Below are 17639 nucleotides of genomic sequence, written 5' to 3'. Positions count from 1 at the left end.
AGATAGAAGATGCCGCTTGGATGAAGATGTCTGCCGGTCCGGATGTCCTCTTCTGCCCGGATAGGATGAAGACTTCTGCCGCTCCGGATGCCCTCTTTTGGTCCATCGGTGCCCGGTTGGGTGAAGACGACTCAAGGTAGGGAGATTTTCAGGGGGGTAGTGTTAGGTTTATTTAAGGGGGGTTTGGGTTAGAGTAGGGGTATGTGGGTGGTGGGTTTTAATGTTGGGGGGTGGTATTGTGTTTTTAATAACATGCAAAAGAGCTGATTTCTTTGGGGCATGCCCCGCAAAAGGCCCTTTTAAGGGCTGGTAAGGTAATAGAGCTGTTAACTTTTGTAATTTAGTATAGGGTAGGGCATTTTTTTATTTTGGGGGGCTTTGTTATTTTATTAGGGGGCTTAGATTAGGTGTAATTAGATTAAAAATCTTGTAATTTTTTTTATTTTTTGTAACTTAGTTTTTTTTATTTTTTGTAACTTAGTTTATTTAATTGTATTTAATTGTAGGTATTTGTAGTTAATTAATTTAATTTATTTATTGATAGTGTAGTGTTAGGTTTAATTTTAACTTAGGTTAGGATTTATTTTACAGGTAATTTTGTATTTCTTTTAGCTAGGTAGGTATTAAATAGTTAATAACTATTTAATAACTATTCTACCTAGTTAAAATAAATACAAAGTTACCTGTAAAATAAATATAAATCCTAAAATAGCTACAATGTAATTATTAATTACATTGTAGCTATCTTAGGGTTTATTTTACAGGTAAGTATTTATTTTTAAATAGGAATAATTTAGTTAATGAAAGTGTAGTGTTAGGTGTAATTGTAACTTAGGTTAGTTTTTATTTTACAGGTAAATTGGTAATTATTTTAACTAGGTAGCTATTAAATAGTTAATAACTATTTAATAGCTATTGTGCCTAGTTAAAATAAATTAAAATTTGCCTGTAAAATAAAAATAAATCCTAAAATAGCTACAATATAATTATTATTTATATTGTAGCTATATTTTGGTTTATTTTAAAGGTAAGTATTTAGTTTTAAATAGGATTAATTTAGTTAATAAGAGTAATTTGTATTTAGATTTATTAAAATAATATTTAAGTTAGGGGGGGTGTTAGGGTTAGTGTTAGACTTAAGTTTAGGGGTTAATTAGTTTAATATAGATGGCGGCGGTATAGGGGGGGCAGGATAGGGGTTAATAAATTTATTATAGGTGGCGACGGTGTAGGGGGGGCAGATTAGGGGTTAATAAGTTTAATATAGGTGGCGGCGGGGTCCAGGAGCGGCGGTTTAGGGGTTAAACAATTTATTTAGTTGCGGCGGGGTACGGGATCGGCAGGATAGGGGTTAATACATTTATTATAGGTTGCGGCGGTATAGGGGGGCAGGATAGGGGTTAATAGGTATTATGTAGGTGGCGGGAGCGGCGGTTTAGGGGTTAATCAGTTTATTAGAGTGGCGGTGGGCTCTGGGAGCGGCGGTTAAGGGGTTAATACATTTATTATAGTTGCGGCGGGGTCTAGGAGCGGCGGTTTAGGGGTTAATAACTTTATTTAGTTGCGGGGGGCTCCGGGGGCGCCGGTATAGGGGTAGAACAGTGTAGTTTAGTGTGGGTGCTTAGTGACAGCTTATCAATAAAGCTGTAAAAAAGCCGAAGAGCAGCGAGATCGGATGAGTGATAACGATCACAGTCCGTTGCTCATTGCCCCGTACTTGGTGCGCGGCTTTTGGACAGCTTTTTTGATAACTTTGGCGAGTGTATTCAGGTCCACGACGGCGATGTGAGGCGATGTGAGGCGAGCTTAGGCGGGCGTATTGGGGCCGGCGAAGGCAGGTAAGTAGACACGTTGATAACTAGGGGCCTGTGTCTCCTATCTCTCTCTTTCCTTCTCACACAATACTGTGTGTCTTCTCTCTCCCTCTCACACATTGCTGTGTGTCTCCTCTCTCTCTCTCTCTCTCTCTCTCTCTCACACAATGCTGTGTGTCTTCTCTCTCTCTCCCTCTCACACACTGCTGTGTGTCTCCTCTCTCTCTCTCTCTCACACACAATGTTGTGTGTCTTCTCTCTCTCTCCCTCTCACACAATACTGTTTGTCTCCTCTCTCTCTCTCCTCACACAATGCTGTGTGTCTTTTCTCTCTCTCCCTCTCACACAATGCTGTTTGTCTCCTCTCTCTCTCTCTCCTCACACACTGCTGTGTGTCTCCTCTCTCTCTCTCTCTCTCTCTCTCTCTCACACAATGCTGTGTGTCTTCTCTCTCCCTCTCACACAATACTGTTTGTCTCCTCTTTCTCCTCACACAATGCTGTGTGTCTCCTCTCTCTCTCCCTCTCACACAATGCTATGTGTCTTCTTTCTTTTGAGTTTTTAATAACTTAAAATAAACATATTTTACTTTGGGGAGTAAAATAAACCCTGTCACATATGTTCTGCTTTTCACTGTACCATACCCCCAGTGTCTCGAATTTTGCTGGACAGTTCCAATTTTAGTGTTGTATGTTCCGCATTGCCACCGCCCCCCTGTGCCGCTTCATTGTTAATTTAAAAAAAAGATTCCTATTGGATCCAACCTTACCATGTTAGTCACGTGACAAAATTGCACCCAATAGTGAAATCCTTGCTTGAGTGGAAATTTGTAAGTGTTACCAACTACTTTAGTCAAAGAGACACTCACTCTCAGTGTTTGTCACTGTGGAATCTGAAGCTGGGGGGGGGGCCGGGGTTGTACCAGGCTGGCTCTGATGCTGCAGCATCAGAGCCAGCCTGGTATAACTACTGGTCTGTGCTGGCCAGTGTGGGACTATCTGAGTGGCCCATATATGTCTGGCATCAAGTCGCAGTGTAAAAAGAGGTGAATGTTTTTCTTTTCTAGCCATACTATCTAGTAGTTAATCGCCATCTAGTGAGATGAGGAGAATATTGCATGCAGACATTTAGTACAGATCGTACCTGCATGGTGCTCTTTGCTTGCAGTCTAGATAGTAAGTAAAAGCTGTAGCCACAGATTAGGATCTGTGGTTAAGGCATCACAGCCACCTCTCTGTCTGATAACTTCTGATAACGCTGGCACCCTTTTGTATTACATTTTAATTAATCTTAAAGAAATACAGTGTAGTTACTATTATCTAACCCCAGAAAGGTTCTTTGAATTGTTTGCTATATTTTCTAAAAGGATAGATGTTGCAGAGATAATAGGATGTAACCAGCTTCTGTATGGCTAAGCAAATAGCTTAGAACACTAAAATATTTCGAAATATAACACAACAATCAAAAATGTTTTAAAGTATTTGTAATGGGAGTCACAATGATCTGGGGACTGTTACAGAACATTCTTTGGGCAGGAGGTACATGGGCTTAAGGACACCCAGAGACTGCATGGAAATGTGGAATTTTATATGCTGGACACCCCATGTACTTTCATAACTCTGTCTTATGTCCATGTCACCCTATATAAATAAATACAGGATGGGTACAGGGTGTGAGTGCCCCTTGTGGGAGCAATTGTGACTCTATAAACCAAGTGGGCATAAAGAACTTTATATTTAATTAGAGCTGTTTTATTTACGCTTCCGATCTGATTGTGTCTCAGGAGTCTGTTTTGATAACCTAATTAATGTTAAGTGTGTTCCTGTGTGATTATGTTAACGAACCTGCCCAACATCAGATTGTCTGAGTAAACTTTCCTCCCCAGTTAATTAACTTGATATGTTAATCTGTTTTACCTGTGAATAGACAATTGTTAGAGGTTTGATGTATTGTTCATATGTTTGCTTTACTGTTTAACCAATGCCCTCTGTAACCTGAAGCTCTGTGACTCTGGAATTCCGCAGTGGATAAATCTGTGTGTGCTGTTCAATAAAGTGTTAATTTTGTGTTCAGAAATCTGAGTGTTTCCTCAGTTCTGTTCACTTACCTAACTTTAGACTGCAGTCAAACGGGGATACCAGGAGCTATTGGTCTGGATAAAGGGATGTCCAGGACAAGGGAAGTGTTCTAACGGAGGTACACAGTCAGGCAACCAAGTGGTCAGTCACAGAGGCCTACTTATCAAGCCGTAAACTTACTTACATTCACCAGCACCAATATGCTCGCCTAACATTGCCTAACATTGCCTAACATAGTGGCCGCGGACCTGAATATGCTCTTCATATTTATAAAAAAAGCTGTCAAAAAGCTGCGCACCAAGTACGGGGCGATGAGCAGCGGACTTTTGTTAACTAACAGTCATCGATCTCGCTGCTATTCGGCTTTTTCCCAGCTTTATTTATATACTGTCACTAAACACCACCACTATACTAAACTGTTTAACCCCCATCCCGCTGCTCCCGGACCCTGGCCGCAACTAAATAAAAATATTAACCCCTATCCCGCCACTCCCCGACCCCACCGCAACTTTAAAAAAGGTATTAACCCGTATCCTGCCACTTTTGGACCCCGCCCCAACTAAATAAAGTTATTAACCCCTATCCCACTGCTCCCCCCACACTGCCGCAACTCTAATAAACTTTTTAACCCCTATCCCACCGCTCCCTGAGCCCACCGCAACTCTAATAAACTTATTAACCTATATTCTGCTACTCCCGGAGCCCACCACAACTCTAATAAACTTATTAACCCCTATTCTGCCGCTCCGGGACCTCGCCGCAACTAACTAAAAGTATAAACCCCTAAACCTCTGGCCTCCCACATCACTACCACTTACTAAAACTATTAAGGCCTAAACCGCCAGCCCCCCACATCGCCATAAACTAAATTAACCTATTAACCCCTAAACCAAACAACCCGCTAACTTTGTATTAAATATTCACTCATCCCTATCTTATAATAAATTAAAACTTACCTTTAGATTTAAATGAAACTATATTAAACTAATAATTAATCTACCCTAACTATTAGACTAAAATTACATGAAACTATATTAAACTATTAATTAATCTACCCTAACTATAAGACTAAAATTACATTAAACTATATTAAACTAATAATTAATCTACCCTAACTGTTATACTAAAATTGCATTAAACTACAAATTGAATTAACTATATTACATATTTAAAAACCTAACCCTACTCAAGTTATTTCAATCTACTATTAAAAATTACAAAGTTACAAAAAAACTAAGAACTAAGTTACAAAAAATAACAAACACTAAGTTACAAAAAAAAATAAACACTAAGTTACACAAAATAAAAAATAAATGATCAAATATTTAAACTAATTATACCTAATCTAAGAGCCCTATGAAAATAAAAAAGCTCCCCCCAAAATAAAATAAAAACCCTAGCCTACAATAAACTACCAATGGCCCTTAAAAGGGCCTTTTGCGGGGCATTACCCCAAAGAAATCAGCACTTTTACCTGTAAATAAAAAATACAAATACCCCCCCAACAGTAAAACCCACCACACACAACAACCAACCCCCTAAAGAAAAACCTAATTTAAAAAAAACCTAAGCTCCCCATTGCCCTGAAAAGGGCATTTGTATGGGCATTGCCCTTAAAAGGGCATTTAGCTCTTTTTCAGCCCAAACCCCTAATCTAAAATTAAAACCCACTCAATAAACCCTTAAAAAAACCTAATACTAACCCCCGAAGATCCACTTACAGTTTCTGAAGAGCCGACATCCATCCTCAACGAAGCGGCAGAAGTCCTTATCGAAGCTGGCAGAAGTCTTCATCCAAGCGGGCCGAAGTCTTCATCCAAGCCAGCAGAAGACTTCATCCAGACAGCATCTTCTATCCTCATCCATCCGGCATGGAGTGGCTCCATCTTCAAGACATCCGGCGTGGAGCATCCTCTTCTTTCGACGTCTTCTGTCCGAATGAAGGTTCCTTTAAATAACGTCATCCAAGATGGCATCCCTTAGATTCCGATTGGCTGATAGATTTCTATCAGCCAATCGGAATTAAGGTTGAAAAAATCCTATTGGCTGTTGCAATCAGCCAATAGGATTGAGCTTTCATTCTATTGGCTGATCCAATCAGCAAATAGGATTGAGCTCGCATTCTATTGGCTTTGTAATTTTTAATAGTAGATTTAAATAACTTGAGTAGGGTTAAGTTTTAATATGTAATATAGTTAATTTAATTTGTAGTTTAATTTAATTTTAGCGCTACGGAATTTGGCGGCGCTATACAAATAAATGATAAATGATAATAATAATTTTAGTATAACAGTTAGGGTAGATTAATTATTAGTTTAATATAGTTTAATGTAATTTTAGTATAATAGTTAGGGTAGATTAATTAATAATTTAATATAGTTTAATTTAAATCTAAAGGTAAGTTTTAATTTATTATAAGATAGAGATGAGGTAATATTTAATATAAAGTTAGCGAGTTGTTAGGTTTAGGGGTTAATAGGTTAATTTAGTTTATGGCGATGTGGGGGGCTGGTGATTTAGGGGTTAATAGGTTTATTTAGTTGCGGTGGGCTCCGGGAGCGGTGGGATAGGGGTGAATACTTTTATGTAGGTGGCGGCGGTGTCAGGGCGACATATTAGGGGTTAATAAGTGTAATGTAGGTTGCAGCTGTGGCGGGGCAGGAGATTAGGGGTTAATAACATTATTTAGTTGGCGGCGGTGTCGGGGGTGGCAGATTAGGGGTGTTTAGACTCGGGATATATGTTAGGGTGTTAGGTGCAAACTTAACTTTTATTCTACCATGGAAATCAATGGGATATCGGACAGCAGCGAACATGAGCTTTCGCTGCTTTCAGACTCCCATTGATTCCTATGGCATCCACCGCCTCCAGGGCGGTGGATTGAAAAGCAGGTACGCTGGGCCGGAATAGTGGCGAGCGTACCTGTTAGCAGTTTGATAACTAGCAAAAGTAGTCAGATAGTGCGGAATTTGCCTTTGGAACATCTGTAGTGACGTAAGCATTGATCTGTGTCGGACTGAGACCGGTGGATCGTATGTTACGTCACAAATTTTAACTTTTGCCGGCCTGTAGGCTATGATAAATGAGATGAATCAGGCTCGCCACAATTACGCTGCGAAATTCCAGTGTATTTGTGGTTGACGGCTTGATAAATAGGCCTCATAGTATTCAACATATTTTATTTTAAAATTGATATTAGTTCTAGACTATGTAGCTCTGTTAATCAGCATATTAGATAATCATGTTTATATAACCATATACTCTGCAAGTTTTAGTTTTGAGTGGTCATGTGGTGTGTGTATGTTGTTTGTCTGCATGTATGTGAATGCTGTGTAGTGGCTTTATGTTGTGTATGTTTGTTGTGTAGTGTATGTGTCAGCAAATATGCTGTGTAGCATGTGTTGTTGTGTGTGCACGCATGTTTATATGCTCTGCAGTGTGTGTGTATGCTGTGTGTTTCTATGTAATTGAGACTGTGTGTATGTGTGTGTGTGAGTTTATGTTGTGTGTCTGCATGTTTGTATGTGTATGCTGTGTGTGTGTGTGCGGATGTTTATGTTTATGATATGCAGTGTGTGTGTGTGTTGCTGAGTATTTGAGAATGTGTACTTATGCGTTTATGTTGTGTGTGTATGCTGTGTAGAGTGTGTTGCTGTGTGTGTGTCAGGATTTAGGGACAGACGTCAGGCTTCCAATATCATTGAGTATTAATATGCTAAAAGTATTTGAACATAAATATTTATCACACAGAATTTGTTTTATATGTAGAGAATATGTTTTTTTAATTAATAATTTAATTTATATTGCATCAGTCTCCTGATTTTTTTAAGCCACTCTCCATCCCTGCTGCTGCCCACTACATATCATACTTTTGAACGGGGGGGGGGATTTGGAAATGTTGGGAGGTATGCTGTACACAACTGTGTGTTTTTAATCAAACTTCCGCAATTATTATGAATTATAAAGCTTAATAACAGAACAGTGAGATTTATCACTTACTTTGTACATGAAGGGTAAATGTCTTTTCATGTATTTTTGTCAAATTGGATGTGATCACCTTTACTGTATATCTACCAGCATTCCACCATTTCACATTACGTATCTCCAGGCTTCCATTCAGAGAGATCCTGTATATTTTGTTGTTGTATAGGTCATAGGGGTCTCTAAACCAAGACTCATCTGTATAGCAGTGATTGTCTTCCACTTCTCCAAGAATAAAACCTGAAATAGTTTCATGTTTCCATAAAATGCTGTCACATGTTTCAGGGGCAGGCTCGTCCTTCCTCAGTGTCACCTCCATAGGCAGCACTACATGAGACCCTGGTGCAGCGAACACATCAGTGTGATGATCATCTGCTAAAGACACAAGACAGACACACGGTTACTTACAGCTGGTTCTGCTTTATTGTGCCTATAAGCAGGGGAGGGAAGTCATATTATTATTGCTGTGCAATTAATTTGTTTTGTCTATTTGTAAAGATGTCTATTGTTTGTTTAATATATCCCAGTGTAATATCATTGTATAGCTGTCTAGTGTTTAATATATCTCAGTACAATATCATTGTATAGATGTCTAGTGTTTAATATATCCCAGTACAATATCATTGTATAGATGTCTAGTGTTTATATAAAATACACCAGTGAAATATCATTGTATAGATGTCTAGTGTTTATATAGAATACCCCAGTACAATATCATTGTATAGATGTCTAGTGTTTATATAAAATACCCCAGTACAATATCATTGTATAGATGTCTAGTGTTTATATAAAATACCCCAGTACAATATCATTGTATAGATGTCTAGTGTTTATATAATATATCCCAGGGCAATATCATTGTATAGATGTCTAGTGTTTAATATATCCCAGTACAATATAATTGTATAGATGTCTAGTGTTTATATAATATATCCCAGGGCTATATCATTGTATAGATGTCCAGTGTTTAATATATCGCAGTACAATATCATTGTATAGATGTCTAGTGTTTATATAATATATTCCAGTGCAATATCATTGTATAGATGTCTAGTGTTTATATAAAATACCCCCAGTAAAATATCATTGTATAGATGTCTAGTGTTTATATAATATATCCCAGTGTAATATCATTGTATAGATGGCTAGTGTTTATATAATATATCCAAGTGCAATATCATTGTATAGATGTCTAGTGTTTATATAATATATCCCTTTGTAATATCAGTATATAGATGTCTAGTGTTTATATAATGTATCTCAGTGCAATATCATTGTATATATGTCTAGTGTTTATATAAAATACCCAAGTGCAATATCATTGTATAAATGTCTAATTTGTATTTAATATATCCCAGTACAATATCATTGTATAGATGTCTAGTGTCTATATAATATATCCCAGTACAATATCATTGTATAGATGTCTAGTGTTTATATAATATATACCAGTGCAATATCATTGTATAGATGTCTAGTTTTTATTTAATATATCCCAGTGCAATATCATTGTATAGGTGTCTAGTGTTTATTTAATATATCCCAGTGCAATATCATTGTATATATGTCTAGTGTTTATATAATATATCCCAGTGCAATATCATTGTATATATGTCTAGTGTTTGTTTAATATATCCTAGTGCAATATCATTGTATAGGTGTCTAGTGTTTATTTAATATATCCCAGTACAATATTATTGTATAAATGTCTAGTGTTTATATAATATATCCCAGTGCAATATCATTGTATAAATGTCTAGTGTTTATATAATATATCCCAGTGCAATATCATTGTATATATCTAGTGTTTATTTAATATATCCCAGTGTAATATCATTGTATAGATGTCTAGTGTTTAATATATCCCAGTGCAATATCATTGTATAGATGTCTAGTGTTTATTTAATATATCCCAGTGTAATATCATTGTATAGATGTCTAGTGTTTAATATATCCCAGTGCAATATCATTGTATAGATGTCTAGTGTTTATATAATATATCCCAGTGCAATATCATTGTATATATGTCTAGTGTTTATATAATATATCCCAGTGTAATATCATTGTATATATCTAGTGTTTATTTAATATATCCCAGTGCAATATCATTGTATAGATGTCTAGTGTTTATATAATATATCCCAGTGAGATATCATTGTATAGATGTCTAGTGTTTATATAATATATCCCAGTGCAATATCATTGTATAGATGTCTTGTGTTTATTTAATATATCCCAGTGAGATATCATTGTATAGATGTCTAGTGTTTAAATAATATATCCCAGTGCAATTTCATTGTATAGATGTCTAGTGTTTATATAATATATCCCAGTGAGATATCATTGTATAGATGTCTAGTGTTTATATAAAATACCCCAGTACAATATCATTATATAGATGTCTAGTGTTTATTTAATATATCCCAGTGCAATATCATTGTATAGATGTCTAGTGTTTATATAATATATCCAAGTGCAATATCATTGTATAGATGTCTAGTGTTTATATAATATATCCCATTGTAATATCAGTGTATAGATGTCTAGTGTTTATATAATGTATCTCAGTGCAATATCATTGTATAGATGTCTAGTGTTTATATAAAATACCCAAGTGCAATATCATTGTATAAATGTCTAATGTTTATTTAATATATCCCAGTACAATATCATTGTATAGATGTCTAGTGTCTATATAATATATCCCAGTACAATATCATTGTATAGATGTCTAGTGTTTTTATAATATATATCAGTGCAATATCATTGTATAGATGTCTAGTATTTATATAATATATACCAGTGCAATATCATTGTATATATCTAGTGTTTATTTAATATATCCCGGTGCAATATCATTGTATAGATGTCTAGTGTTTATATAATATATCTCAGTGCAATATCATTATATATATCTAGTGTTTATTTAATATATCCCAGTGTAATATCATTGTATAGATGTCTAGTGTTTAATATATCCCAGTGCAATTTCATTGTTTAGATGTCTAGTGTTTATTTAATATATCCCAGTGTAATATCATTGTATAGAGGTCTAGTGTTTATATAATATATCCCAGTGCAATATCATTGAATAGATGTCTAGTTTTTATATAATATATCCCAGTGCAATATCATTGTATAGATGTCTAGTGTTTATTTAATATATCCCAGTGCAATATCATTGTATAGATGTCTAGTGTTTATATAATATATCCCAGTGAGATATCATTGTATAGATGTCTAGTGTTTATATAATATATCCCAGTGCAATATCATTGTATAGATGTCTAGTGTTTATCTAATATATCCCAGTGAGATATCATTGTATAGATGTCTAGTGTTTATATAATATATCCCAGTGCAATATCATTGTATAGATGTCTAGTGTTTATATAATATATCCCAGTGAGATATCATTGTATAGATGTCTAGTGTTTATATAAAATACCCCAGTACAATATCATTATATAGATGTCTAGTGTTTATTTAATATATCCCAGTGCAATATCATTGTATAGATGTCTAGTGTTTATATAATATATACCAGTGCAATATCATTGTATAGATGTCTAGTGTTTATATAAAATATCCCAGTACAATATCATTGTATAGATGTCTAGTGTTTATATAAAATACCCCAGTGCAATATCATTGTATAGATGTCTAGTGTTTATATAATATATCCCAGTGCAATATCATTATATAGATGTCTAGTGTTTATTTAATATATCCCAGTACAATATCATTGTATAGATGTCTAGTGTTTATATAAAATACCCCAGTGCAATATCATTGTATAGATGTCTAGTGTTTGTATAATATATCCCAGTGCAATATCATTGTATAGATGTCTAGTGTTTATATAATAAATACCAGTGCAATATCATTGCATAGATGTCTAGTTTTTATTTAATATATCCCAGTACAATATCATTGTATAGATGTCTAGTGTTTATATAAAAAAAAACAGTGCAATATCATTGTGTAGATGTCTAGTGTTTAAATAATATATCCCAGTGCAATATCATTGTATAGGTGTCTAGTGTTTATATAATGTATCCCAGTGCAATATCATTGTATATATTTCTAGTGTTTATATAATATATCCCAGTGAAATATCATTGTATAGATGTCTAGTGTTTATTTAATATATACCAGTGTAATATCATTGTATAGATCCCTAGTGTTTATTTAATATATACCATTATAATATCATTGTATATATCTAGTGTTTATTTAATATATCCCAGTGTAATATCATTGTATAGATGTCTAGTGCTTATATAATATATCTCAGTGCAATATCATTGTATATATCTAGTGTTTATTTAATATATTCCAGTGTAATATCATTGTATAGATGTCTAGTGTTTAATATATCCCAGTGCAATATCATTGCATAGATGTCTAGTGTTTATTTAATATATCCCAGTGTAATATCATTGTATAGATGTCTAGTGTTTATATAATATATCCCAATGCAAAATCATTGTATAGATGTCTAGTGTTTAATATATCCCAGTGCAATATCATTGTATAGATGTCTAGTGTTTATATAATATATACCAGTGCAATATCATTGTATAGATGTCTAGTGTTTAATATATCCCAGTGCAAAATCATTGTATAGATGTCTAGTGTTTAATATATGCCAGTGCAATATCATTGTATAGATGTCTAGTGTTTAATATATCCCAGTGCAAAATCATAGTATAGATGTCTAGTGTTTAATATATCCCAGTGCAATATCATTGTATAGATGTCTAGTGTTTATATAATATATCCCAGTGCAATATCATTGTATAGATGTCTAGTGTTTATTTAATATATCCCAGTGCAATATCATTGTATATATGTCTAGTGTTTATTTAATATATCCCAGTACAATATCATTGTATAGATGTCTAGTGTTTATATAAAATACCCCAGTGCAATATCATTGTATAGATGTCTAGTGTTTATATAATATATCCCAGTGCAATATCATTGTATAGATGTCTAGTGTTTATATAATATATACCAGTGCAATATCATTGTATAGATGTCTAGTTTTTATTTAATATATCCCAGTACACTATCATTGTATAGATGTCTAGTGTTTATATAAAATACCCCAGTGCAATATCATTGTATAGATGTCTAGTGTTTATATAATATATCCCAGTGCAATATCATTGTATAGGTGTCTAGTGTTTATATAATATACCCCAGTGCAATATCATTGTATAGATGTCTAGTGTTTATTTAATATATACCAGTGTAATATCATTGTATAGATGTCTAGTGTTTATTTAATATATACCAGTGTAATATCATTGTATATATCTAGTGTTTATTTAATATATCCAAGTGCAATATCATTGTATAGATGTCTAGTGTTTATATAATATATCTCAGTGCAATATCATTGTATACATCTAGTGTTTATTTAATATATTCCAGTGTAATATCATTGTATAGATGTCTAGTGTTTAATATATCCCAGTGCAATATCATTGTATAGATGTCTAGTGTTTATTTAATATATCCCAGTGTAATATCATTGTATAGATGTCTAGTGTTTATATAATATATCCCAGTGCAATATCATTGTATAGATGTCTAGTGTTTAATATATCCCAGTGCAATATCATTGTATAGATGTCTAGTGTTTATTTAATATATCCCAGTGTGATATCATTGTATAGATGTCTAGTGTTTATATAATATATCCCAGTGCAATATCATTGTATAGATGTCTAGTGTTTAATATATCCCAGTGCAATATCATTGTATAGATGTCTAGTGTTTATTTAATATATACCAGTGCAATATCATTGTACAGATGTCTAGTGTTTATATAATATATATCAGTGCAATATCATTGTATATATCTAGTGTTTATATAATATATCTCAGTGCAATATAATTGTATAGATGTCTAGTGTTTATATAATATATCTCAGTGCAATATCATTGTATAGATGTCTAATGTTTGTATAATATACCTCAATGCAATATCATTGTATATATCTAGTGTTTATATAATATATCTCAGTGCAATATCATTGTATATATCTAGTGTTTATATAATATATCCCAGTGCAATATCATTGTATATATTTCTAGTGTTTATTTAATATATCCCAGTGCAATATCGTTGTATATATTTCTAGTGTTTATTTAATATATCCCAGTGCAATATTATTGTATAGATGTCTAGTGTTTATATAATATATCCCAGTGCAATATCATTGTATATATTTCTAGTGTTTATTTAATATATCCCAGTGCAATATCATTGTATAGATGTCTAGTGTTTATTTAATATATCCCAGTGCAATATCATTGTATAGATGTCTAGTGTTTATATAATATATCCCAGTGCAATATCATTGTATATATGTCTAGTGTTTATATAATATATCCCAGTGCAATATCATTGTATAGATGTCTAGTGTTTATTTAATATATCCCAGTGCAATATCATTGTATAGATGTCTAGTGTTTCTATAATGTATCCCAGTGAGATATCATTGTATAGATGTCTAGTGTTTATATAATATATCCCAGTGTAATATCATTGTATAGATGTCTAGTGTTTATATAATATATCTCAGTGCAATATCATTGTATATATCTAGTGTTTATTTAATATATCCCAGGGCAATATCATTGTATATATGTCTCGTGTTTGTTTAATATATCCCAGTGCAATATCATTGTATAGATGTCTAGTGTTTATATAATATATCCCAGTGCAATATCATTGTATAGATGTCTAGTGTTTAATATATCCCAGTGCAATATCATTGTATAGATGTCTAGTGTTTAATATATCCCAGTGCAATATCATTATATAAATGTCTAGTGTTTATTTAATATATCCCATTGCAATATCATTGTATAGATGTCTAGTGTTTATTTAATATATCCCAGTGCAATATCATTGTATAGATGTCTAGTGTTTATTTAATATATCCCAGTGCAATATCATTGTATAAATGTTTAGTGTTTATATAATATATCCCAGTGCAATATCATTGTATAGATGTCTAGTGGTTATTTAATATATCCCAGTGCAATATCATTGTATAGATGTCTAGTGTTTATTTAATATATCCCAGTGCAATATCATTGTATAGATGTCTAGTGTTTATATAATATATCCCAGTGCAATATCATTGTATATATGTCTAGTGTTTATATAATATATCCCAGTGCAATATCATTGTATAGATGTCTAGTGTTTATTTAATATATCCCAGTGCAATATCATTGTATAGATGTCTAGTGTTTCTATAATGTATCCCAGTGAGATATCATTGTATAGATGTCTAGTGTTTATATAATATATCCCAGTGCAATATCATTGTATAGATGTCTAGTGTTTATTTAATATATCCCAGTGAGATATCATTGTATAGATGTCTAGTGTTTCTATAATGTATCCCAGTGAGATATCATTGTATAGATGTCTAGTGTTTATATAATATATCCCAGTGCAATATCATTGTATAGATGTCTAGTGTTTATTTAATATATCCCAGTGAGATATCATTGTATAGATGTCTAGTGTTTCTATAATGTATCCCAGTGAGATATCATTGTATAGATGTCTAGTGTTTATATAATATATCCCAGTGCAATATCATTGTATAGATGTCTAGTGTTTATATAATATATCCCAGTGAGATATCATTGTATAGATGTCTAGTGTTTAATATATCCCAGTGCAATATCATTGTATAGATCTCTAGTGTTTATATAATGTATCCCAGTGAGATATCATTGTATAGATGTCTAGTGTTTATTTAATATATCCCAGTGCAATATCATTGTATAGATGTCTAGTGTTTATATAAAATATCCCAGTACAATATCATTGTATAGATGTCTAGTGTTTATATAAAATACCCCAGTGCAATATCATTGTATAGATGTCTAGTGTTTATATAATATACCCCAGTGCAATATCATTGTATAGATGTCTAGTGTTTATATAATATATCCCAGTGCAATATCATTGTATAGATGTCTAGTGTTTATTTAATATATCCCAGTACAATATAATTGTATAGATGTCTAGTGTTTATATAATATATTCCAGTGCAATATCATTGTATAGATGTCTAGTTTTTATTTAATATATCCCAGTACAATATCATTGTATAGATGTCTAGTGTTGATATAAAAAAAAAACCAGTGCAATATCATTGTATAGATGTCCAGTGTTTATATAATATATCCCAGTTCAATATCATTGTATAGGTGTCTAGTGTTTATATAATATATCCCAGTGCAATATCATTGTATATATGTCTAGTGTTTATATAATATATACCAGTGTAATATCATTGTATAGATGTCTAGTGTTTATTTAATATATACCAGTGTAATATCATTGTATATATCTAGTGTTTATATAATATATCTCAGTGCAATATCATTGTATAGATGTCTAGTGTTTAATATATCCCAGTGCAATATCATTGTATAGATGTCTAGTGTTTATTTAATATATCCCAGTGTGATATCATTGTATAGATGTCTAGTGTTTATATAATATATCCCAGTGCAATATCATTGTATAGATGTCTAGTGTTTAATATATCCCAGTGCAATATCATTGTATAGATGTCTAGTGTTTATTTAATATATACCAGTGCAATATCATTGTATAGATGTCTAGTGTTTATATAATATATATCAGTGCAATATCATTGTATATATCTAATGTTTATATAATATATCCCAGTGAGATATCATTGTATAGATGTCTAGTGTTTATATAAAATACCCCAGTACAATATCATTATATAGATGTCTAGTGTTTATTTAATATATCCCAGTGCAATATCATTGTATAGATGTCTAGTGTTTATATAATATATACCAGTGCAATATCATTGTATAGATGTCTAGTGTTTATATAAAATATCCCAGTACAATATCATTGTATAGATGTCTAGTGTTTATATAAAATACCCCAGTGCAATATCATTGTATAGATGTCTAGTGTTTATATAATATATCCCAGTGCAATATCATTATATAGATGTCTAGTGTTTATTTAATATATCCCAGTACAATATCATTGTATAGATGTCTAGTGTTTATATAAAATACCCCAGTGCAATATCATTGTATAGATGTCTAGTGTTTGTATAATATATCCCAGTGCAATATCATTGTATAGATGTCTAGTGTTTATATAATAAATACCAGTGCAATATCATTGCATAGATGTCTAGTTTTTATTTAATATATCCCAGTACAATATCATTGTATAGATGTCTAGTGTTTATATAAAAAAAACCAGTGCAATATCATTGTGTAGATGTCTAGTGTTTATATAATATATCCCAGTGCAATATCATTGTATAGGTGTCTAGTGTTTATATAATGTATCCCAGTGCAATATCATTGTATATATTTCTAGTGTTTATATAATATATCCCAGTGTAATATCATTGTATAGATGTCTAGTGCTTATATAATATATCTCAGTGCAATATCATTGTATATATCTAGTGTTTGTTTAATATATTCCAGTGTAATATCATTGTATAGATGTCTAGTGTTTAATATATCCCAGTGCAATATCATTGTATAGATGTCTAGTGTTTATTTAATATATCCCAGTGCAATATCATTGTATAGATGTCTAGTGTTTATATAATATATACCAGTGCAATATCATTGTATAGATGTCTAGTTTTTATTTAATATATCCCAGTACACTATCATTGTATAGATGTCTAGTGTTTATATAAAATACCCCAGT

At 32.6% G+C, this 17639-nt stretch overlaps 1 protein-coding gene across 3 annotated transcripts in view; it reads right to left on the bottom strand.

Annotated features, from left to right (window-relative positions):
- The window catches only part of LOC128652800 (uncharacterized), a 600730-nt gene that overhangs the window by 439039 nt on the left and 144052 nt on the right, over window positions 1–17639 (bottom strand). For 2 of the 3 annotated variants that reach the window (XM_053705739.1, XM_053705741.1), the window contains exon 2: window positions 7892–8248. In XM_053705739.1, the coding sequence (XP_053561714.1) occupies window positions 7892–8248 (357 nt within the window). The remainder of the gene's footprint in view (window positions 1–7891; window positions 8249–17639) is intronic. The other variant, XM_053705740.1, reaches the window with a different exon arrangement.

The sequence above is a fragment of the Bombina bombina genome, chromosome 3 (assembly GCF_027579735.1).
Source record: "Bombina bombina isolate aBomBom1 chromosome 3, aBomBom1.pri, whole genome shotgun sequence".
Lineage (NCBI taxonomy): Eukaryota > Metazoa > Chordata > Amphibia > Anura > Bombinatoridae > Bombina > Bombina bombina.
Note: the sequence above shows the minus strand (reverse complement) of the source record. Positions and strands in the feature narration are given on the sequence as shown.